Source organism: Coenobita brevimanus, chromosome 28 (genome assembly GCF_032717465.1).
Source record: "Coenobita brevimanus isolate Jiangsu-jjx chromosome 28, ASM3271746v2, whole genome shotgun sequence".
NCBI classification, from domain to species: Eukaryota; Metazoa; Arthropoda; class Malacostraca; order Decapoda; family Coenobitidae; genus Coenobita; species Coenobita brevimanus.
Window position 1 is genome coordinate 13,631,805 of NC_136981.1, and position 25,591 is coordinate 13,657,395.

At 43.5% G+C, this 25,591-nt stretch overlaps 1 protein-coding gene across 1 annotated transcript in view; it reads left to right on the forward strand.

Moving 5' to 3' along the window:
* The window catches only part of LOC145394740 (alkaline phosphatase-like), a 315,874-nt gene that overhangs the window by 225,232 nt on the left and 65,051 nt on the right, over positions 1–25,591 (forward strand). The window contains exons 7-9 of the mRNA XM_080268520.1: positions 1,346–1,544; positions 3,287–3,420; positions 20,567–20,765. Of these exons, the coding sequence (XP_080124646.1) occupies positions 1,346–1,544; positions 3,287–3,420; positions 20,567–20,765 (532 nt within the window). The remainder of the gene's footprint in view (positions 1–1,345; positions 1,545–3,286; positions 3,421–20,566; positions 20,766–25,591) is intronic.

Consider the following 25,591-nt stretch of genomic DNA (forward strand, 5'->3'; position numbering starts at 1 on the left):
GAGGCTCCCCACATACAGCTCTTCTCAATAGGGTGGAGTCAAAGGCTTTTCGTCTCATTAACTCTCCTCCTCTTACTGCCTCCTTTTAACCTCTGTCTTTTTGCCACACTGTCGCATCTTTATCTCTCTTCTATCGCTACTTCAATGGTCACTGCTCCTCTGAACTCTCTGCTTGCATTCCTCCACCTCTACGATGGGCGCGTAGCACCCGTCTAGCAGCAAACTCTCATCCCTTTTCTGTCCAACTTTCTAATGCCGGAGATAACCGTTACTCCCAGTCCTTCATTTATGCACCAGGTCAACTCTGGAACTGTCTCCCTCTGTCTGTATTTCCTGCTAGCTATGATCTCCAGTCTTTTAAACGCAGTGTGTTCAGGCATCTCGAAATGATGGGATCTTGAATTTGACTTTCTCTTGTATTTTGTTTTTCTCTTGGAGGGAATGATTATTGCAGGCTCGTGGCCTTTGGTTCCTTCTTCCTCGCATAAAAAAAAAAAAGTGTGAGGTGTGGCAGTGTGATGTGTGAGAGTGTGAGGTGTGGCAGTGTGAAGTGTCAGTATGAGGTGTGGCAGTGCTAGGTGTGGGAGTATGAAATGTGATGGTGTGAGGTGTGGCAGTGTGAGGTGTGTAATGTGAGGTGTGCTAGTGTGAGGTATGCTAGTGTGTTACGACTGTGAAAGATGTGTAAAATATGGCAACCTATGCTGTTGCAATGTTATGTGATATTTGGCTGTTTCTTCTACGCCCCACAAACTTTCCTCACCCTTTCTTATTTCCAGTTTTATCACATGGATTGTTCTACTGCTTCTAGTCTCTTTTTCCTCCTCGATTCATTTAGCTTGTACTTGGGTGTGGCAAGAAAGGGATGGGGGACGTATAGAAATGAATGGGCGTCTTACACCTGCATATTGTTTTGTACATTATCTGCATTTTATTATCTACAGAGTTCACATCGGTAACACTGTAACTTGGACGTGTATTAATGTGTATTTGGCAGAACAGGTAGCTAAGAAGGTGTTGCGGAATTTCAGCTCATTGTAAGGCGCAGACAATATACAGTATTTTCTGACCTCCCGTAAAGAGAGAGGTCCATATACAACGCATTCCAGAACTTCTGTATTGCGGGGACAGTTAAGTCTTCTGATGTGAGAAGGGAAAATAATTTAGTTGCCTCATAAATAACCATTTAACCAGTCGCTGGGAAAAAAATCAGAAACTGTAAAATACGACTAAAATTGCCTGAGGTAGAGATTCATGTAGGGTAGACAATGCTGACACTGAATATGCCGCCCTCACAACACACGAGCGTACATGAAACAAGCTGAATATTCGTTCCTTCTCCCAGGTTATCCTCGGTGGTGGAAGAGAAGTAATGGGAGCACCTAAGGAAAAGTTACCCTATGTGCATTGCCCTAGAGAGGATGGAAGGAACCTGGTGGCGGAGTGGAAGGAAGAGAAGGAGATGAGAGGAGAGAAGGCGGAGTATGTAACAACTGCTGAAGAACTTGTGAAGGTTGATGTCAACTCTACCGATTTTCTCATGGGTTAGTCTCTCTCTCTCTCTCTCTCTCTCTCTCTCTCTCTCTCTCTCTCTCTCTCTATGTCTTTCTTTCCGTCTATCTGTCTATATCATCTATGTATCTGTCTCTATCAGTTTGTCTGTATATACTGTACATTCATCAGTCTATCTGACCATTAGTGGCAGAAGGAGGAGAGCAGTGGGAAAACTTATTTTATAAGTACTGGAGAACTTTTGAACACTAATGTTAAGTATACCGACTAAATACCGCATGGCTGCAGTAGTGTTAAAAATTTTCAACAAGGAGGAGCATTCATATAATGCATCACCAATGACCACCATCTGGTCTGTGGGTCGAATATTTAACTCTGCCATATGAACTTTATCCTCCACAAATTATTCTCATAATCGAAATATTTTAATCATATCTAATCCTTAGCCCTTCCAGCAACTTTTGTCGAAATCAACTAAATCTGTTTGAGGTGACTTTACCCAGTGACTTTGACCTTTCCATTTGAGCTTAATTTTTGACTGACTGACTTATTAAAATCGAATCCCCGAATCCCTGTTTCGGCCTGAATACTACCACAAATTTTAGTCTCTATCGGATATTTTTTTTTTTTTAAGTTGACTATACCATATTACCTTGATCTTTGACCTATTGTTCAAAAAAAAAAAAAAAAAAATACCGGTATAGATCATTTTCTTGGGCGATCCTCGAATCATAGACCATTAAGAGTGAAGAGAGAACCTGTATTTTTACACAGGAAAAATCATCAGAGAAATTACCAATATGCCGAGAATCGAACCCGGGACTCTCAGGTGAGAGCCAGGCAGCATACCACTACACCACGACCAGTTAACAGTACCTTACGTTGTCACAATCTTGTAACCAACGTCCCTCCGCCCCCCACTGTGGGGGGCGGAGTGACGCAATTGGTTACAAGACTGTGACAACGTTAGTTAACTTTTACCTGGTCGTGGAGTAGTGGTATGCTGCCTGGCTCTCACCTGAGAGTCCCGAGTTCGATTCCCGGCATATTGGTAATTTCTCTGATAATCATAGACCATATTTGATCCAAATCAGATCAGAACTGTTTTAGTTATCTTGTTCACACCCAGTGACACGAGTCAACTTTGACCTTGCCCTGTGACTTTGACGTTAGACTGACTTTTCTCAAAACTTAATTCCTTCGTTCTCTCCTGTGTCTTTCGTCAAATTTGTCTGAAATAAGATCAAAACTGTTTGAGGTGACCTTGCCCTGTGACCTTTGCATTCGACCATTCTCTGTAACCTTGAACTTTGTTAGATTGCTATGAAAATCGAATGCAATCATTCATTCCACATGCTCAGCCATTTTACAATGACTGGACTGAACTGGATAAAAAATGTATAAACTGACCTTGTTCTGCGAGTCTGACCTTTTACCCATTGTTCTGAAGAGCAAGAGGTTTACTTCGTGGCAAACCTTCAACCATTCCACTAAGTCTGGTTAAAATCGATGAAAATTGATTGACTTAACAGACCCAATCACGGGCCTAATTTTTACCTTGTTCTGTGACCTTGACCTTTGACTGATTACTCTGATAATAGAAACACTCCATTCTTGCATTACCCTCACCCTTTTCACCAACTTTGGCCTAAATTGCTTAAAAACTGATTAAGGTGATTATGCCAGGCCAGTGTTTGACTTGATTTATGACAAATTGTAAGCTTCCTAAACCCACGAAACTACCGCCTTAAGCCTCTTTCCTTTTCTTGCCCAGGCTTGTTTTCGGAGCGTCACATGTCCTACTACTTGGACGGTGTGGATGGCCCTGAAGGCACTCCCACGCTGCCTCAGATGGTTGACAAAGCTCTGGAGATACTTAAGAAGGCTGAATACGGCTTTTTCCTGTTGGTAAGTCTCATACAGTCACCCTGAGTAAATATTTTCTTACTCGGAGGTAAGTCTCATACAGTCACCCTGAGTAAATATTTTCTTACTCGGAGTTCCTTCCTGATGGTAAGTTCACGTCATTTTACGAGGTAAGTAAAATGCCTTGAAATATAGGGGAAGAATATATTGAGAGAGAGAGAGAGAGAGAGAGAGAGAGAGAGAGAGAGAGAGACGTCACAACAAACAGTATATCCAGTGATGTGCCCTTTCCACATTGCTTCCAGACTTTGACCTTCCCTGTATACTGGCTCCTAGAAACTAAACTCAGCAATATTCTTTTTACTGTAACTTGGTGTAAAGCTGACAGCTCTTCATCTTGACTCGAAGGCTGACTTGTAGAATGGGATGCTAGTCACGAAGAAGTGCTATGGAAACGGTGAACGGTAGCATAGTCTTATTCTACCAATCAGCTATGTGAACTGAGCTGCCAAAGGACGAAAACCTGGGCCAAGTTAAGGTGAAAGAGGTATAGTAGCGAAAGGTTAATGGTGGCTACATTATAACCTCTGGGGTTGTTTGCTTCCTCGTGTACGACTTGTTTAATTGGTAAGTTCTCATAGAGCTAAACTCATAACTATTTCCATCCCTTGACGTGTTTTTTGTTACGTTCATGCTACCCACAGATTTTTTTTTTTTTTTTTTTTTTTTTTTTAAGGAAGTTTACTGTACGGAACCAAAACTTTCCCGCAGATGGTTCCTAAGAGTCTGGGAATGCATACAAAGGCTGACTATGGCTCCATCCTCTCGATAGTTTCAATACGGATATTCTTAACTTTATCCCGTCCACTGACTTCTTTATATATCCTATTCGCTACATCCAAACATCTGATTAAGCTTGCAGGAGACAGAAGTAAATTTGTTTAGCCTTTATTTATTCCTTCACTACAAAAAGTCTCTCCAAAACTGAATGAAAACGTTTGAAGGCAGCAAGCATAAACTAACCTTCGATTGCTTTACTTTTAATTGGGCCAGATTTTCGTCCTTTTGCAGCTTATTTCACACAGTCACGGGCATGAAAAGACAGTGCTACACAAGTACATGCTTTCCATGGCACTTCTTCGTGATTAACACCGCAGTTTAGTGTTAATCTAGTGCTACAACCCAGCATTCAAGATGGAGAGATGTCAGATTTTATGCCACATTAGTTTTAGACTAAATTGGAAATTAGAGTAAAACGTGTATTATACACTGACGGCATGGACTGGACAGACGGAACCCACCCTGCCTTAAGATGGTTCAGAAGACTCTGGCAATGGTTACTGAGGCTGAGTATGTTTTTAGTCCCCTGCTGGTCAAACTGGTCGGGGATACAGGTTTGCAGGGTTCCGTCAGGACGTCCGTCAGTCCGTCCGCAATATCGTGTCCGCTCTGTAACTTCCATATGCATGGACAGATTTTGATATAACTTCACACAATTGTCCCCATACTATGACGGTATGTCGCTTGCAACAACCAGCCATCTGCTCCCAAGGTCACGGTCACACCTGGGGCTCAAACAAGGTCGGATGTTGTCATTCGTAACAGCCTTACCTACATTTGTGTTCGCTCTGTAACTTCCACATGCATCGACAGATTTTGATATAACTTCATGCACTTGTTCTCCGTACCATGACAGTGTGTCACGCTGAACAACCAGCCATCTACTCCCAAGGTCAGTTACATGTATGGTCATCATCCGGTAGGGTACTTTGTACTGCATGCCAAATACTTATTCACATGTTATTTTTTTTCTTCTGTCAGTAATTTCTCATTCTACCACCCATTATATTTTTCTTTCATGGTTTCTTCGTGTTGCTAAGTCTCGCCCTGTGGCGAGGGGGAGGCGAGGACACAATCTGGCCGCAGTATGGGGTGGTACTACTACTCTGTGGCCACGTTGTGTTAGGAAGAATACTGCCACCGTATTCCCTGCGTTTCGTAAAAGGCGACTAAAAAGGGCGGGGTGAGGGGACTAGGGACCCCCTCCTCTGTTTTTTTATTTTCTAAAAAGAGACAAGCCAGAGAAAGGATGGGGGATTGAGTTATCCCAGTACCCTGAAGATTGGGTCTATGAATGTGCGTGGATGTAGTACAATTGAGGCTATAAGGAAGGAAATTGGGAGAATGTGAGAAGAAAATTGGATGCGTTAGCTCTGAGTGAAACGAAGATGAAAGGGAAGGGTGAGTCTATATGTTTGGAAGTGTGGATGGAAGATTGTCAGGTGTTGATAGAGGAAGGGCAAGAGAAGGTGTGGCTTTGTTAGTGAGTCCGGAAGTACAGCAGTGTGTGATTGAATGGAAGGTGTCATCGAGACTGATGTGGGTGAAAGCGAAATTTGAACGTGAGTTGTGGGTGTTTGTGAGTGTATATGGGCCTGGTAGTGAAAGGGATGAAGAAGAGAGGGAGTCTTTCTGGAATGATGTTGATGAGTGTCTGCAGAGTTTTGGAGCGAATGTGGATGTGGTAATGATGGGAGTTCTGAATGCTAGAGTGGGAAATGTAGCAGTTGAAGGTGTAGTTGGTATGCATGGTGTGCCTGGAAGAAATGAAAATGGGGAACGAATGATAGGGATGTGCGTTGAGCGAGAGATGGTGATTGGAATTACCCTGTTTGAGAAGAAAGATAGGAGGGTGGAAGGGTTGTTGATAGAGCTTTGATGGACTATGTGGTTGTGTCCAGGAATGTAATAGGAAGATTGTTGGATGTGAGAGTTCTGAGAGGGGATGGTGGAGGTATGTCTGACTACTACCTGGTGGAGGGAAAGTTAAGAGTAGGTAAGAGATAGGTGAGAGCTAGGAGGGTTAGGTGTGGCAGGGAGGTTTTGAAAGTGAGTGAGTTGGATAAAAGGGAGAAAATGATAGAGTATCAGGAGAAATTGAAAGACGAGTGGAACGCATTGATAGATCAGGAAAATGGCAGTGTGGAGGAGGAATGGCAGTTGTTTAAGAGTGCTGTGGTGGGCATGCAGAAGAGGTGTGTGGTGTGAGACGTGTGGGTGGTTTTGTAAGAAAAGGAAGTGAATTGTGGTGCGAGGAAGTAAGTATGGCTGTGGCTGAGAAGAGACGTGCATATGAAGTGTGGCTGCAGAGGAAAGATAAGGTGTCATATGAGAGGTATAAAGAAAAGAGGAATAGGGCGAGAAGGGCTGTGTGTGATGCTAAAGTAGCAGCAGATGAGAGGTGGGGTAGGTGGCTGACAGAGAATTTTCAACAGAATAAGAAAGTGTTCTGGAAGGAGATGAAAAGGGTGCAAAAGGGAGAGTCTGGGAAGGAAGAGTGAGTAAAAGCAGAGGATGAAAGAATGTTAATTGAGATGGATGCTGTAAGGAAGAGATGGGCAGAGTATTTTGAAAGATTGTTTAATGTAGAGGAGGACAGGGTGGCTGATATTATGGCGGATGGAAGGGTGCAAGGAATAAATGTGTTGGGAGAGTTGAATGATTCTTTGATCACGAAGGAGGAAGTGGAGGAGGCAGTAAAGGAGATGAAAAAAGGGAAAGCTGCAGGTATGGATGGGCGTCCTGTGGAATGCCTGAAGGGTGGTGGAGTGACTATTGTTGAATGGTTAGTAAGACTGTTGAATGTGTGCCTTGTGAAAGGCATGGTGCCAATTGACTGGGCAAGTGCTTGTGTGGTCCCATTGTATAAAGGCAAGGGTGATAAGTTTGAATGTACTAGCTTTAGGGGTATAAGTCTGTTGAGTGTTGTAGGTAAGGTGTATGATAGAGTGTTAATTATGAGAGTTAGAGAGGGTACAGAGGTAGTGATTGGTGATGAGCAGCGTGGTTTTAGGAGAGGGAGGAGATGCGTGGATCAGGTGTTTGCTGTGAGACAAGTGTGTGAAAAGTATTTTGCGAAAGGCAAGGATGTGTTTTGGGCATTCATGGATTTAGAGAAAGCGTATGATAGCACTGATAGGGAGGCTTTGTGGACTATTGTAAGATTGTATGGACTTGATGTTAGGTTACTTAAAGGAGTGAAAAGTTTTTCTGTAAATAGTAGAGCGTGTGTAAGAATGGGAAATGCTGTGAGTGACTGGTTTTCTGTGAGAGTGGGGCTGCGACAGGGATGTGTGATGTCGCCTTGGTTATTTAATATTTATATGGGTGGTGTTGTAAGGGAGGTGAATGCAAGAGTTTTAGGTGGAGGTGTGAGTCTGGTGAACGTTGATGGTGGAGAGTGGAATCTGAAGCAGCTGCTGTTTGCAGATGATACTGCACTGGTGGCTGATTCAGAGGAGAGATTGAGACAGTTGGTAGAGGAGTTTGGAAGGGTGTGTGAAAGGAGGAAGTTGAAAGTAAATGAGAATAAGAGTAAAATGTTGAAGTGTACGAGGTTGGTAGATGGTAGGGGGATGAATATAGTTTTGAATGGTGAGTTGCTTGACGAGGTAGAGTGTTTTAAATATTTAAGGTCACATGTTGCTGTGGATGGAAGAACAGATGAAGAAGTGAAGTTTAGAATGAATGAAGTAGGAAAGGTGCTGGGAGGAATGAAGGAAGTGTTTAGATCTCGTTCGCTTAGAATGGATGTAAAGAGAAGGCTGTATGAGGGTGTTGTGGTACCGACTGCTTTATATGGGGCTGAAACATGGAATATGGGTGTAGCAGAGAGGAAAAGTTTGAATGTAATGGAGATGAGGTGTCTGAGGAGTATGTGTGGAGTGACGCGTATGGATCGAGTGCGAAATGATGAAGTGCAAAGAAGAACTGGAGTTGTTCGGGAGATGGCTGATTGAGTTGAGCAGAGGGTGTTGCGATGGTTTGGGCATATGGAGAAAGTAGATAATGAGCGATTGGTGGAAAAGATAACTAGATCTGATGTGAGAGGTGTAAGGCTGAGAGGGAGACCACGAACAGAATGGATGGACAGTGTGAAGATAGCGCTGGATGTGAGAGGGATGTCTGTTGAGCAAGGAAGAGTGGCTGTGCATGACAGAAATAAATGGAGAGAAACTGTGAATGAATAAATGATGATGCAGCCCTGATGGGATAATCTTCCGCATTTGGTCTGATCAGCTAATCAGGTCAGGTGCGGGTAAGGGGATGGGTCTATTATGATGTGGCAGGGGTAAACCAGCTCTGCTGTCAGGCCCTGCTGTGAATGTCACTGATTGCACTGTGCAGTTGACCCTTGTGCGGTGTGGTGCGGTGAGGAACTGTCCGTTCTCCCCTTTGGGGCTAAGATGCGAATGAATGTGTTTGAATGGATGAGTAAATGGGGAGTGTGTCGTCCTGTCTTGGCTACCTCCCTTTCCTTGGGGGAAGCAGCCTAGGTATATAGATAGATAGATATTATCTCAAGATGATTTTATTCTTTACTAGCCCCAAGTAGTGAAGGGGTTAATGAAGGCTGTACATAACCCCAAGAGCTCTGGTTCTCGTACTGGGAGCCATGGCCCCCAAGGAGCCCACGGCAGGATTCAAGGGAGGCCATGGCCGGCTAGTGTAAGCAGTAAACCAGAGTGTGTCGGCCTTGTACTCTGGTGAGAAGTAGGGGGGGGCCTGTTTAAGCTTGTTGCCTTGCTCCCGCTCGCTCCAGTGTTTACTTGCTATTGTATTCTGGATATCTCAGCAAGCCACCTCCCCTTTCCCCGGCGCCTAAGTTATCGTGCGGCTGGCTGAGCTGTAGAATGCCACTTACCGTCTGACCACGGAGCTGCTAAGATCTGATATATAAAAACATTCATCGTGCGATGTATGAATGTTTTAATATCTGTAGATCTGCAGTTATTTGTGCTACATAATTTTCCCTTACACCACTATACTCGTGAATGTTTTATCTATGGAATCTAATTACCAAAAAGTAAAGGAAGGCTACAGTAATAAAATTAGAGCAAGAATAAGTACAACAATGGTTGAAAAATGTTTATACCACTTTTTGCTTATCACTGATTTTTTACAGCAACTATCCAGCCAGTTCAAGAATAATGTAAGAATTTTCAGAGAAAAAATTATCTTGATTACCATGGTTACTTCAAATTTTATGAAAATTTTGGCAGAGCTGAGGTAGAGAAATTTTCATGCAAAGATCTGCGAGTGCATTGACTTGTAAGCCTCACTGGCATGATTTTGACGCCATTTCGTGTTGCCAACTGTCGCTCAGCGCAACTCAGCCTCAGCATCCTGGACGCTATTGTACATTACGAGAGAGAGAGAGAGAGAGAGAGAGAGAGAGAGGGGGGGGGACTGCGGTACAGAGACAAGGGAGGGAGAGGTGGAAGGACACTCCACCCAAACATGGAAGTCGCTGCGATCGCAAATTTTTACATAAAAATTCACCTCACTTTGCCATACTTTTCATAAAATTTGAAGGTACCATGGTAATCAAGATAATTTTCTCTCTGAGAAATCTTACTTTATTCTTTAACTGGCTAGATAGTTACTGTAAAAATCAGTGATAAGTAAAAAGTGATACTGTATAAACATTTTTCATCTATTCTTGTACTTATTCTCGCTCTAATTTTATTACTGTAGCCTTCCTTTAACTTTTGGTAATTAATTTCCATAGACAAAACATTCACGAGTATAGCGGTGTAAGGGAAAATTATGTAGCATAAATAACTGCAAATCCACGGGTATTGAACATTAGTATATCGTGCAATGAATGTTATTATTAGATCTTAGCAGCTCCTTGGTCAGACGGTAAGTGATATTCTACAGCCCAGCCAGCCGTACGATAACTTAGGGGCCAGGGAAAGAGGGCATGGCTTGCTGAGATATCTAGACTGTAAAGACTATGCGTTTTGACGCCGCTGGACCAATGAACAGCCAAGAAAAAAAATGGCCAAGTGTATGCAATATTCGTTTGCAGAAGTGAAATTTTCGAGCAAACCATATATAAAGTCCTACTTGCCTCTAGGTGTGTGGCCACACTTGCCCTCGAACATTGTCGGAAACATTGCTCGTGACAAGTTAGATTCATGCCTCGAACATGTTAGCAACATGTCACAGACATGTTATGGGCAATGTCACAAGCATGGTTTTCGAGAAAGTCAGTGACATGTTGGAAACAAAGTTGAAGTAACTGTGTGGTCCAGACTTGTGAGAGACAGTACCCAGCAACATGGTGATGAGAGAGGACGCTTCCTTGCTGCAGTCACAACGGTTGTATTGTGTGCACTCAGGGACAAAAAAAACTTGCTTGTGGCGATTTTGGGTGCGTCCATCACTTAAGGCAAACTCCTATGGCGATGGACATCATTTTGTAAATGAGCTCGTTAGAGATGACACTGGACTGCTACCGGTGCAAATGGAGGATAGTTCAGAATTTCGTAATATCTTCAGGATCTCAAAAAAGATTCTGAAATGGTATCACAGTTGCTGGTAATGGTCTACTGCTATCAGGGGCGCACCCAGGAATATTTTTCGGGATGGGGGCCATAAAAATGAAAATTGTGGCTAGAAAAAAAAATCTAATGGAAGTCACTTTTATTTACTTCTGTGCATTTGAAATACACAGAAAATGGAATATTTTATTTACATAAAGCGAATGTTTATTTTATTTTAACGACTATTAGTGTATTTTGTTTCTTACAAGGAAGGAAATTTCGGAGGAGGCCATGGCCCCCTTGGTCCCCCTCGTGGGTGCGCCCCTGACTGCTATGTTAGATTCATGTCCGCAGCTCAAAGCCTCTCCACACCGGTGCTACCAACATGATTCCAGCAGAGTTGCCAACATGTTCGAGACACTTGTGTTTCAAACATGTCTGTAAAATTGTTCCAGACACAGTTTGAAACATGGTGCCAACACATGTTTCGGGCAAGTGTAGCTGCACCCTATAGAATGGATTCTCCCAACAAAATTACGACTGTGTGCAGGATGCAAGTATGTCTCCCTCGTTTCGTGTTGTAACCTTCCATTTGGCCACAGCCCCAGTTGGTGCCTGCAAATGTAAGTTTGTGAGAAATATCTACTGCTTTCTGTACAGTATTCTAGTGTTACATGCGAGATATTCAATTGATATCAGTACTGTGAAACTGACATTTTTGTTTCCATCTGTCTATCTACCCATTTTTATATTAAGCTATGGATACAGCTTTATAGTTTAGCATATGTGTTCCTCCACTGCCTTCCTGGATCACTGGTGGTCTCCCTATCACACCTCTACCTTCGATGTGGCTGTTATGCAGCGTGTTCTGGATCCAACTTCTTGTACTCAGAACACAGGCATGGACTTGGGTTCTTTTTCAGGACCGGGTCAAGAGCATGCAACAAAGGGACAGGGCTCAGACACAGGCTAACCAATCTTACACGTATATTACCATGCAAAAGATTTTCGGCACATATTACATATGAGAAAGTAAACGTCAGTATTAGCACATAACGATAAAAGTAGACTAGTAGAGGTCAGGCAGGTGTAGGTGACGCCCACGTGTAGGAGAGGGGCCGTCTGGGGTGCGTTCTTGGGAAAGGTGCAAGTCTCGGGTTGCGTGGTGGGTCGTCTGGTGTGGGCTGTGGGGTGGCGTCATGGGCGGCCACCTTCTGGCGGGGTCCTGAGATGTGTGGTGGCCCTTGGGACTGGGGCCAAACTGGGTTAGTAGGTGTGCTGCTTGGCGCCTGTCCTTGGAGGTGGTGGGAGTCTTGCTGGAGGGTCCGGGCTGGTCCCAGCCTGGGGACTTCAGGGCATCCCTCGAAGGATGTTCTTGCTGGGGTGGGGAGGCCATCGGAGGCTGCCTGCAGCCGCTCTCACTCGGGGAGTTCGACAGCGGCTGGTGGCATTGAGGGGCTAGCTGCAGTGAACGGACTCCCAGGCTCACGATGGGGCTGCTCTAGATGTTCTAGACCAGGGACTCTGTTGGGGAGCAATCTCTGCCCCTAGGGGTACGGGGGAGTGCGAAGGACGTCCCGCTTGGCCTCTGGAGGGGCGGGCCGAGCCAGGAACGCTGTCCTCGGAGGAAGCCTCCGGGGTAGTGGAGGAAGGAAGACCAGTGGTCATTCCCTCTGCTTGGCAAGTCCGGTGGACATTACCATAACTCCACTCCAGGGCAGTGGACGAAGGAAGTCCGGTGGACGTTCCTCCCGCCTGGCAAGTCCAGTGGACGGTACTGTGGGCAGTGGACGAAAGAGGTCTGGTGGACGTTCCCTCTGCCTGGCAAGTCTGGTGGACGTTCCTTCTGCCTGGCAAGTCCGGTGGATGTTACCGAGGCTCCACTACGGGGTAGTGGAGGTAGGACGTCCAGTGGACGTCCCTTCCTCCTGCCAAGCCCGGTGGATATTACCGAGGCCCTGCTGCCGGGGGAGGAATGCAGCCGAGGGGAATCCGATGGAAGTCCCCTCAATGACAGGTCCGGTGGACGCTGCCACAGCTTTGCTCCCTTCCCTGGGACGACAGGTGCACAAAGTCTGGTGGATGTTCCTTCTGTGGTAAGTCTGGTGGATGTTACCGTGCCCCTGCTGCTGGTGGCAGATGAGGGAGACCTGGTCGATGCTCCCTCTACAGCACAAGTCCGGTGGATGTTGCTGCTGCACTGCTCCCTGTGGGGACTGTAGGTGAAGGAAGTACGGTGGACGTTCCTCTGCTGGTAAGTTTGGTGGATGTTACCAAAGGCATACTATGGACTGCATAGGTATAAGTCCCACCCCGATTCTGGCGAGTGTCATCCCGGCTGGAGTGTAGTGCGGCGGGGCGATGAACTCCCTGCTAGTTCCGTTGGGGGGAAGAGGGGCATATGGTAATGGGGGACATGGGCCTGTCTGGCTAGGTGCCCTTGCGCACCTCCCCACGGCCTCCTCCTGGGGTGAGTGTCTCGCCCTCCCCCGGGGTCTCCTCCTGAGGTGGGTATTTCAATAGCTGTCACATATTCTCTTTGTAATCTCATTTTTGTTCATTTTGTCATTCACTCATTAATTTTTTTATCATTGGCTACTTGCAGATTTAAAATATATGACGAAATTCAAGTAATTCACTTTCACCAATCGATCTGGATTAAAATCATTGCTGAAAAAAAAAAAATCACCATGTTATGATGAAAATTAAATCAAAAGGCTTTCACCAAACCCGATTCCAATGCACAGTTAGCAGCTCTGACCTAAAATTTATGACAAAGAATTTGAAATTTTAATGCTGAGTAGAGTAGGCTGCAAACTGAAAACAGTATCTGAATCACATCTTTTTTATGTTTGTGCCTGGAATCGTGCTAGGTGTGTTCTTCGCTCTGCTAAAAATAATTTCATCCGCACTAAATGTTCTCAACTCTCCAACTCGAATTCTTCCTGCTCCTTTTGGCAAGTTGCCAAAAGCCTTTCTAATAACTTTACCTCATCATCCTTCCCTCCTCTTTTCTGCTCTGATGGCTCTGTAGCTATTTTTTTCTACTGATAAAGCATATCCATTTGCTCAAACTTTCTCCTCCAATTCCACCTTAGACAATTCCTGTGCTGTTCCTCCATGACTTCCCCCCCTCTGACTTCCTCATGGCTGACATTAAAGTTTCTTCAGCTGCTGTATTTTCTGCCATCACTGGCCTCAGTACTAACAAGGCATATGGGCCTGATGGAGTCCCTCCTGTTGTCCTCAAGAACTGTGCTTCTGTGCTTACACCCTGCCTAGGTAAACTCTTTCGCCTTTGTCTTTCAACTTGTACCTTTCCTTCTTGCTGGAAGTTTGCTCTCATTCAGTCAGTTCTAAAGAAGGGTGACCATTCCCAACCCTCTTAAGTCTAAATATCGTACAATTGCTTTAACATCCTGCGTCTCAAAAGTTTTCGAGTCTATTCTTAACAGAAAAATTTTACAGCATCTTTCCTATCACAGCCTTCTTTCTGATCGTCAGTATGGGTTCCGTCAGGGACGCTCCACTGGCGATCTTCTCAACGACCTTTCAGACTCCTGGTTATCCTCCTTTCGGGACTTTGGCGAAAGCTTTGCCACTGCACTTGACATATCAAAGACTATCGATCGAGTCTGGCATAAATCTTTAATTTCCAAACTGCCCTCTTACGGTTTCTATCCTTCTCGCTGTGCCTTCATCTATAGCTTTCTTTCTGGTAGTTCTATAGCTGTTGTTGTAGACGGCCATCGTTCTTCTCCTAGATCTGTCAACAGTGGTGTTCCTCAGGGCTCTGTCCTATCACCAACTCTCTTCCTTTTATTCGTCAATGACCTTCTAAGCTGTTCATCTAACCCCATCCACTCGTACGCTGATGATTCCACCCTTCACATTTCCATTCGGTTTCTGCAACGTCCATCTCAGCAGTTACTTCAGCAAACAAGGGATGAGGCTATGGCACACCTAATGTCTGACTTGGCTCGTATCTCTGACTGGGGTAAAAATTATCTTGTTTTTAATGCATCAAAGACTCAGTGTTTACACCTATCATCCTGTCAAAATCTTGCACAGGAGTACCCACTAATGTTTAACAATATCCAGCTCAATCCTGCATCATCCTTGAACATGCTTGAGGTTTCGTTCACAAGGGACTTATCATGGAAAGATCATATTGCATCTCTTGTATAATCTGCTTCCAAGAGATTAGGTGTGCTAAGCCAACTCAGTGCCTTCTTTACCCCTGCACAGTTGTTGACTTTATACACGGGTTTTATTCGCCCCTGTTTAGAGTACAACTCTCATGTGTGGGGAGGCTCCCCACATACAGCTCTTCTCAACAGGGTGGAGTCAAAGCCTATTCGTCTCATTAACTTTCCTCCTCTTACTGGCTCCCTTCAACTTCTGTCTCTTTGCTGCACTGTTGCCTCTTTATCTCTTTTCTATCGCTACTTCAGTGGTCACTGCTCCTCTGAACTGTCTGCTTGCATCCCTCCACTTCTACGACGGGCGTGTAGCTCCCATCTATCATCAAACTCTCATCCCTTTTCTGTCCAACTCTCTAATGTAAGAGTTAACCGTTACTCCCAGTCCTTCATTTATGCAACGGGTCAACTCTGGAACTGTCTCCCTCTGTCTGTATTTCCTATTTCCTATGATCTCTAGTCTTTCAAATGCAGTGTGTCCAGGTATCTCAAAATGAATGGCTCTTGAATTTGGCTCTCTTTTGTATTGTTTTTTTTTTCTTCTTAGAAGGAACATTCTGCGGGCTCAGCCTTTGGTTCCTTCTTCCTCGCATAAAAAAAGAAAAAAAAGATTACTAATTTTTATGTGGTATCTTATGTTTCTTTAGATGCGTTGGACACCTTTTGCCCTTTTTTTTTTTTGTATCAGTATTTACTGTTTAAAAAATTGTGAGTATGAAAATTATATGGTAATTATTAAATACGGTTATTCAAAGCGTAATGCTACATTTAGTAATTTCACACGATATTTCACATTGTTTTCTTTCAGTGAAACCATGATTTTACATAATCTTTGCATAAGTAAAGGCGACGATGGAACCGGCTACCACACGTGAAGAATTTGTAGAATTTAATAGTTATTATGATGCCTGACTATATATATATATATATATATATATATATATTTATATATATATATATATATATATATATATATTTATATACAGTATATACTCTATATAGATATATAGATAGATAGATAGATATAGATAGATAGATTTAGATATAGATAGATAGATTGATAGATAGATAGATAGATATGCGATGGCTGCCAGTGTTGCTTAGAAGCAGAAGTACAATGATGAATACGTTAACTACGGATTTCCATCAGTCTTCGCTGATAGCATCGAGAAACCTCAGTATGTGCTGTCTCAAAGTGCTGGGAATTGTTAATATGCGGCCTAGTAAGCTGAAGCATCATCTGATGACAATCCACCCTCAGCATGCGGAGAAAGACCCCAGGTTTTTCAAGCGCCTTGAACAGAGTTTAGGAAAACGGAGACTGCATGGGAGTGCTGCTTTCCAACAACAGAACTTAAGTGTGGTAGAGGCATCATAATTATGAGGTTTACCTTCAAATAGCTAGGAAGGAATAGGCCCACACGATTGGTGAAACTTTAATTATGCCGCTTGGTCAAGCGGGTTCTTGGAGTGTCAAGTATACATAAGATTTAGCAAATTTCCTTGCCAAACGCCACAGTGAAACGGAGAATTAGTGAAATGTCAGCAAAAATCATGGAACAAGTGATACAAGAGATTAAACTGTCTCCATTGGGTAAGTTCGCTGTAGGCTACAGATGGATGAATCAATGGATATGAGTTCTTGTGCACAGCTACTCGTGTTTGTTTAGATAGGTATTTATGCATGATATGAAAAATAAATATCTGCTCTGTACACAGCTTGAAACTACCACGAAAGCTTTAGATGTGATGGAAAAGTTGACTTCTTTCATCCCAGCTAACGGAATTGCCTGGGAAAATTGATGTGGAGTCTGAACTGATCGGGCTCTGACGTTGCTGGGATCAAAATCGGGGCTACAGAAACATGTCAAGGAAGTAGCTCTGAATGCGAAAGTGGTTCACTCTATGACCCATCGTTTTGCATTGCCGTCAAAAACCCTTCCTGATGCCTTTTGCAAGTTTTTCCCCTTAAACACCATTCCTAAAAAAGATTTAGTACAGAAGCAGATCTGGGATTAAAGCCCATCAACGCTGGGGAGTCATAGAAGTAGACTTTTTTTTTTTCTTTTTTTTGTCAAAGCTTAATCTTCTACTAGAATGCGGGACGCTGCTAACATAGTTATATCCAGACTGCGGAGTAAATGTACAAGAAGGAAATAAGCTTTCTCCAACTGTGTGGCTGGCCAGAAAATGGAACTTGAGGTTTTCCAGTTCCAAGTTGGATACATTAACCCGCGCCGTCCCGAGGACGTACTTCCACGTCCTCACGTTTTGTCACAGCTAATCCCGAGGACGTACTTCAACGTCCTGCAATTGCAAGGTTCATAATTTCCACAATTTTCAATTTTCGCGAGTCATTTTTGGTACGTATACACGGGACACCTTCCTCAACAAGATGCCAGGCAGAGACAATGCCTTACCCAGCATGACCTCCTCCCCCCCCTGCATGCCCTTTTCTCAGCAATTCACCTGTTATCAGTGACCTGGCCAGTATAGCCATGTCATGCCACGGTACGAAATTCAGGGCCAGAGTGATTCCCCAATCAATGACAATGTGGAGGACAAACTTTACATAGCATTAGAGGAAGAAACAGTTAGAAATGATGATCAGGTAATGTGGCAAAAAAAGGTCAGGTATTAGTGAGTGAAACAATGCTTATAATGCCTATATTACTGCTTGAAAACCAATATACTCTTGTACTACATATAAATTCGTAACAGTAAATAAATAAATACCGTTTATGAGTGGTGTGAAATAGTTATCCTCCCATAGAACTCGTTTTCTTTGGTGGCAAGCCTGATAGAAAACCCAGTAAGGTAAGGAGGCTCTCCTACCTGTAATAAGTATTTTAAACCTCAGGTGAGCGATTTCTCTATGAATTTTCGATGTTTCTCACCAAAAGTGAAAGTTTTAGCAAAAAAAAACGGGGTCGAAAAATGGTCGGGATTGGGGGGTACCAGTGGTCAAAAAGTGGTCGGGACGGGGCGGGTTAACATTCGGCCACCGACTCCCCCAGTCAAAAACTCTATCATCCACAGTGTATCAATGTGTTCAGTTCACGTCATTATCAAACCTGGGTCGTACTCTGAGTGGCATTGGAGATTTCGTAACTGTTCCTTAGCGGATTATTTTGTACATAAAACTCAGTATTCTCATTTGTGTTACTAATTTATACTATTCCGACGCTAAGCGATATAAATAGCTTACAGGATAATGTGAATGTGTACTATGCAAATAAAGTGCAATGGAAGACGTGCTACGAAGCCTCCTGTGTCACATAGAATATGGACTCGGTACGTGTGATTACCTCCACAGTAGACGTGTGTTCTTATTAACGAAAAGAATCTCGAACACAGTAAGCTTCACTGGGCCGGTATGGAGCTTACCAAGTACCGGTATTCCATGCTAACCTTGTTAACGATGTTCAAGATAATAGTTCGGTGCACTTGCCAACATGGTGAGCTTCGCTAGGAAGGTATGGACCTCACGAAGGACAATGGTAACCCTTCTTGTAACACCCCTGTTAATGCTTCGTGTGTTGGCCGACATCATGGCTGAAGATTATTGTTGAAGCTGGCGTAGAAGTGAATGATTCAGTTGCTAGAATCTTAGCAAAGTACATTGCGAGTGTAGAAGCAGCCTTCAGCCGCTTCACTGTGATGACGTGTTTTTGACCCAGTCAGACTACTATAAGCACGATTATATTTGACTTGGGGCACATCTCCTTATAGTGAAAAGGTTAAATGAGGCTATATTTGACACTTCCAATTCGAAAATTCTCTCCTGAATGGAAGAAAAACTCATGACGTGCAAAACTCAGATTAGAAATAAGTCCTCGGGTTGGACTGGTTAATGTCAGTTGGCGGTGAGAGTGTGTACGGTGTTAAAGTTGCTGATGGTGTGCCCTGTCTGATTGCAATGTGGTGTTGAGGGATGGCAGCCTGATGGGAAGGACAATGTGACATAGAGACGATTTGTTTGTGACCACCCATTTTGGGATTAAGGCACCTGGTTATAGTAGATAGAGATAAATTGGTCGAAGCGGGTCACAATGATAAGGACGTACACAGGAACCAGCCTGGCCATTCGCTAGAGGAAATGATGCAAATGGAATCCAGCATTAAATGAAACACAATACTAGGGTTATCCAGAGCACAAGAGAGTTACTATAGGCTTTCTATTTTATGAAGGCAGTTTGGGTGGGGCCTCGTAAGACATCACATTGCTAGCTCTGTTGCCACATCGCCGCCACACACGTGCTTCTCTCCCCCCCCTCCTCTCTCTCTTTCTCATATTTACATTTATATTAACTACTTCTAATTTTATGTTCTTTATTTTTTTTCTCTTGTTTTGAATTTTGATGGGCAAGCTTCCATGGCGGGAGACTGACCGAGTATGACTCACACACACAAGGCTATCTCTTGTGTCACTCCACTTGACAAAGTCGCAAAAGCAGCGCTGACAAGTCTTATGGGATATATACTATACTGTAGTTTTTTTTTTTTAATTACATTTATACTGAGCATTTAAAATTCATTTATAAGTAGTTACTAACTTAAAATAGGAGAGGGAGGGAGAGAGAGGTGAGAAGGCATAATTACAAGTGTGTGGCGGCAGTAATGTGGCACCAGAGCTAGTGGTGTGAGGTCTTAGGCTGCCCCACCCAAACTGCCTTCATAAAATAAGAACGCCTATAGTGACAACTTTAACTTTTCAGAAATACTGTGACCCACTCTCGGCTGAGTACATTAGTCTAATGTGTGGAACAGAATACTAAAATTGTTCCAACCATACGGACGTTAATGGTGACAACAACACTCAGACTCCTATGACTCACTCTCAGAAGCATAAAATCGTTTGTCGTTGGGTGGATTAAATTCCCTGAGACAACCTAACCATAAGAAGGTAACTATGGTGATCTGGTTGTGTTGAATTCTGATGGCGTGTTAGCAGGAGGAAGCGAGGCACATAGACAAGGGAGTAAACAGAAATCAGCCAGATGAACCCCTAGAGAAGGGGATACAGAAGGAATCAGAGGCAATGTAGTCCGTGTAACTCTCACAGATCCCCATGACTCAGAACAGTAATACTAAAACTGATAGGAAAAAGTGCAGACAGGCTCCCACGTTTTGACCTAATTTTTCTGAAGCATGTGATGACTGAACCTGACTAATCTGTCAGTATCGTTGCTATTCTCAGTATGTAATGTGGAATGCAGGCTGAAAACGTCTAATAATTACATGTGCTCCATAAATAACCGTGAAAAATTGAGAGCCTGCCTACATTTTGGCTGTCGCAGGTTAAATAATACAGCCGTGTGTCTCAGGATGGAGGGTGTTTCATGTACAGCGCTTCTCTCTCACTTCGTTGGGCGATTCTTAATGTGTTGTGGGAACTGCTCAGTCAGGGTGATCAGTGTCAATCTGCATCATTATTTCATTTCCTACTGCCAGTGCCATATCCAAATCCACACAAACAGACTGAGCCTTCCCCAAAACACACCATGTGAGTTTTAGTGGAGTTATTTACCAACCACCCTATATATCCGCTTGACGTTACATGAAGGAGAATACAAGAGTTATTCCGACCATGAGATGGTTAGGGTGTTCATGCTGTGCTCAGTGGTGTTGACGATATGTATATTATATCTCCAGGTGGAAGGAGGACTAATAGACAAGGGACTCCATCACACCAAGCCTGGTCGCGCCCTAGAGGAGGTGATACAGATGGAAGAAGCAGTGTCCCTCGCTCTCTCCTCCCTGGACCTAGATGAAACCCTTATCATCGTCACGGCAGACCACTCGCACGCTATGACCTTCGCTGGATACCCTGTTAGAGGCAACCACATTTTAGGTCAGTGGCTAAATCTCTCTCTCTCTCTCTCTCTCTCTCTCTCTCTCACACACACACACACACACACACACACACACACACACACACACACACACACATGCACCCGCATCTATCAATTTATGGGCAAGAGAAAGACGTTTACTCGTACGTTGCATATGTCCTTTAATTTTCACCAGTTTACCTGTCTGAATGACCAAGCAGTTCCATTAAGTGCAGACAAGCAAGTGCAGTGAATCAATGTTCCCTTACTATGGATAACGTCTCGCCACAGCGAGGCTCATCGGAGAGTGTACGAGTACAGGTTTCATTCGGGATGGACACTGCATTAGCTTCTCACTGCAGTTAGCAGAGGAACAATAGCAGGGTTCACATCACCAAGTTATCTGGTTAGAATGTTATCATCCAGAATTGTAAATGGTTTCCTGGGCTACAGGAAACCATTAGGCTTGTCCCTCAGTATTAAATCAGCCACGGAAAGATTAGGCAGTACTGCATTAAGTGGGTAGATGATGGTCACTACCACCTACCACTGTCTCGTTAATGCTAAAGCAAGTTAATCCATACTATATGAATTCTTCTTGGTCAGTCATGGCGTACTGAACGTGTGACAGTGCTGAATTAATATTTAATAGGCAGTAGAGGGAGGGTTGGACGGGGGAAGGTCTCGATCCCGAACAATATAGGTCTACCTATACTTTTGTATCGGTTATCTCTTGGGTCTCTCCATTTTATCAGAAGGAAACAAAATTTTGAAACTATGTAAATAAAATTTCCCATATTAAATGTTGCAGTAGCTACAAAAACTACATTCCGCATTAAAAGTTAGCGCTTTCCATCATTATTAATCCTAAGCATCAAAGGTGAACAGTGCACCACAGATGAATATACGGTGCATATATATATATATATATATATATATATATATATATATATATATATATATATATAATCATCATCAGCCGTTTGAGTATCCACTGCAGGACCGGCCTATCCCGACCGAAGTCGGGACGATACAGCCAATGTATCTCTACCAAGTGGCTTAGGCTGTCTAGTTGAGATTGTATGTAGGGTAAGAAGTGCTTGTAAGTGTAACTGTAGTGTTGGAGTGGCTCTGGATGAGTGTGTAGTCTGTGAACCAAGTGTAATCGGCCCGCGCAAGCCGACTGGGTCCAAGCATACTTTATAGTATGCGACACTGGTTCAACCACAGCACCCCTGGTGTCCGCCAACGTATATATATATATATATATATATATATATATATATATATATATATATATTGTTTTGTTTATAAGGGCTCCAACATGCTTGGATGCATCGGCCTTGGTCACCTAATGGCGGCTGTCCACGCTGCTCGATCTCTGGCAGCCTCCCTATTCAGTCCCTTATCCCTGAAGTCACCCTCTGTGATCTCGTCCTAGGACTTTTTCGGTCTGCCTCTGGCAACCCCACCCCCAACGTTCACACTTCACTTTTTGCACCCAACTGTCATCCCCCATTCTCGTCACATGCCCAGACCATTTCAGTCTACCCCTCATCCTTCCTCTCATCTCTTCCATCGTCAACCTAGCCTCCCTTAGGCCTCGCATTCAAGGACGCATTGCACATCCACCTAATCATTGTCATTTCTGTACGTTTGAACCTATGTACATCCTCTCCCTTAACTGCACAGGTTTCACTACCATACAGCACACATGCCGCATACAAAGATCCCTTAGCATGGAGGGCGAACCCTCTCAATTTCAGGAGAGGCAACGGCTTCCTGAACCTCCAGCACATAACATGTCTCCCAGGTAACAAAACTTTTCCACACACTCAAGAGACTCACCAGCAAGATCAATCTTTTCGCGCCTGACAATCTCCACCTGTTATCCTTGACACACCACACACATGGAATCAGTATTATCTTGTAGCCTATCTTTAATATCACTGTATCTCTTATGCACCCACTTATCACAAACACTGCACAAGATGGAATTACTTCCCACTCCATTGTGGCAAAATGCACATAACCACTTTCCCCTTTCTTTGACAATACAATCACCAATCCTTGATGTTATCATCTTTGTTTTATTTGCCTTTACTTTCAAGCCCTTTTGCCCGATACCATCTCTCCACTTCTTAATTCTTTCCTCCGCCTCCCTTTCATTCTCTGCAATCAACACCAAATCACCGGCATACAACATCTCCCACGGGAGTCCATCTCTAAAGTCACATGAGAGGGTTTCAAACACCATGATAACCAATAAGGGGCTCAAGACTGACCCCTTATGCACATCAACATTCATGGAAAACTCATAACTGAAATCTCCATTCACATTCACCTGGGTGCTATAGCACTCACATGTTTAGTACAACTACTCTAACCAGCCACTCCTCGATCCTACATTTTTCCATTGCCCACTTCGCCGCCTCCCATGCGACTTTGTCAAAGGCCTTCTCCAAATAAAAAACAACAAAGTACAGATCCCTTTTCTTTCCTAGATATTTTTTCCTGAAGCTGTTGAACAATGAACATGGCATCGGTGGTCCCTTTGCCTGGCAGAAACCCAAACTGCATCTCATCAGTATTCCCTCTTTCTGTAATTGTACCTTCTAGAACTCTCTCCATAACTTTCATTATCTGGTCCAAAAGTTTTATGCCTCTACAATTTCCTCTTTCCAGAGCATTGCCCTTCCCTTTGTACACATGTACAGTCATAGTCTTCAGCCAGTCATCTGGGACAACACACTCATATATAATCGTATTTAACAAATCAGCAACTAACCCCACACCTGAGGCCATCGGCATTTCAACAATCAGCCCGTACACGCCTGCTGCCTTCCCCAGCTTCATCCGGTCTATTGCCCTGCTCATAGTAGCAGCGTCAATCAAAGACAAGGGCCAAGCACTAGATCCACAGACTCCAAATCTTGCCTGTTCCAGTTAAAATCTTCATTCAGCAACTGGTTTTAAAACTCTTTCCAGGCATCTTTAATATCCTCACTGTTCACCATTACCTTTCTTCCATCATTCTTCACACACTGCTCGCCTATGATATCCCTGTTTCCCCTCTTCATCTGATTTGCCACATTAAGTACCATATTCTTCCTTTCAAAGCTATTTAGGTTATCCAGTAAGGGTTTCTGAGACTCAGATTTTGCCCTGTATACCACTTTTCCATCTCCATGTTTGGGAGCCAAGTATTCCTCTTTGTTACCACTCCTTTTCCATTCCCGAAAAAAGCATTCTTTTCACTTTAACTGTAGCTTCTACACCCTTATCCAGCCACCATGTTACTTTATGCCCTGGTGGTCCCCTTGTCCATCGACACACTGATTGTTCTTGAGACCTCTGTACTGTTCATTAATGCTGCTGTCAACAGCTTCCTCTTCAGCCGCCACTTTATCTCGCTGTAGAAGGCATCCCTTACTGCTTTTTTCAACTTCCATATTTTCCTCCTAGGTGCACAGGTCCTCTTCTTCACCACCTGCTCCTTAAGCACCATGTTACATGTCAGTAATTTGTGTTGCTGCACACACTCCTCGCTCCCTGTAATTTTAACATCCATTACCATCCTCCTACCAGTCCTCCTGGCCAGAAAATAGTCTATCTGGTTACTCATTTTCCCAGACTCGTGTGTAATCAACCTACTTTCTCTCTTCCTAAAATGCGTGTTACACACAATCAAGTTCATTGCCTCTCCAAACTCGGGTATCCATTCCCCTTCCATATTCTTCGTACCATATGCAGATCTCCTATGTACTTAATATCTTTGACCTGCTTCACCCACATTACCATTTAAATCCCTTCCCAATACTTCAATCTCATCATCCCCCATACCATTTACTACATGTATCAAGTCACCCCACAAACTATCTTTTTCTAAATCATCCACGCCTGCCTGTGGAACATACGTAGGTATAAATGAAATTGTGAGCCTACTGATCAAAATTTTCACTTCTATAATCCGTTCATCCATCATTATTACATTCATGATATACTCCACCCATTTGTCCATTACCAGCACACCGACACCACCATATCCATCTGCCCTGTCCTACCAAAATAACTTATATCTACAACCCCCCCCCCATCCCTCAGCAATCATTCTGGCTGATCCATCCCTGTACCTACCCTCCTGTTTACAGCCAGCATCCACCCACCTACTCATGAACTCAGCTGCTTCCCACGCTCTACGCTTCAAGCTGCCTACATTCCAAGCTGCCAATCTGATCCCCTTGGGTGATTTAGTTTCTTCAGGCTTCGCGTTTTCTCATTGCTTTTTGTCATTCGGTATATATATATATATATATATATATATATATATATATATATATATATATATATATATAAATAATATGATCTTGCATACTGTCATTATCCACGGTCCTGGGGAACCATCCCCCTGCAGCAGCAGACGACCCCCGGGGTCACATTATGACTGGACTTACAGTATATCCCTCCTTGGGTTCATTTTCCCACGGATACATTCACCATGTCAGTGTCCTATTCATCCCATGGATCTATTTTCCCATTCATCACTCACCCACTCATCAACCCATCCTGCCCACTCACCCTCCTGCATTGCCCACAAACTCATTCAACCACCTACCCTGCCTACCCTGGACAGATAACGTTCAAATTATCGACGTCATAGGTGAGGTAGCTCCAAATATGCCTTGGATCTTAAAAAATAAATTACTTAAACTATTGAACGGATTTTAAATTTTAAACCCTTCTAAAATTTGTTTTAAAATTCCTTAATACTAAATAAAATGTTAATGAAAATTGAATAGTAATTAGTCTTTTATTGCTTTACCTACAAAAAAAAAAAAAAAAAAGT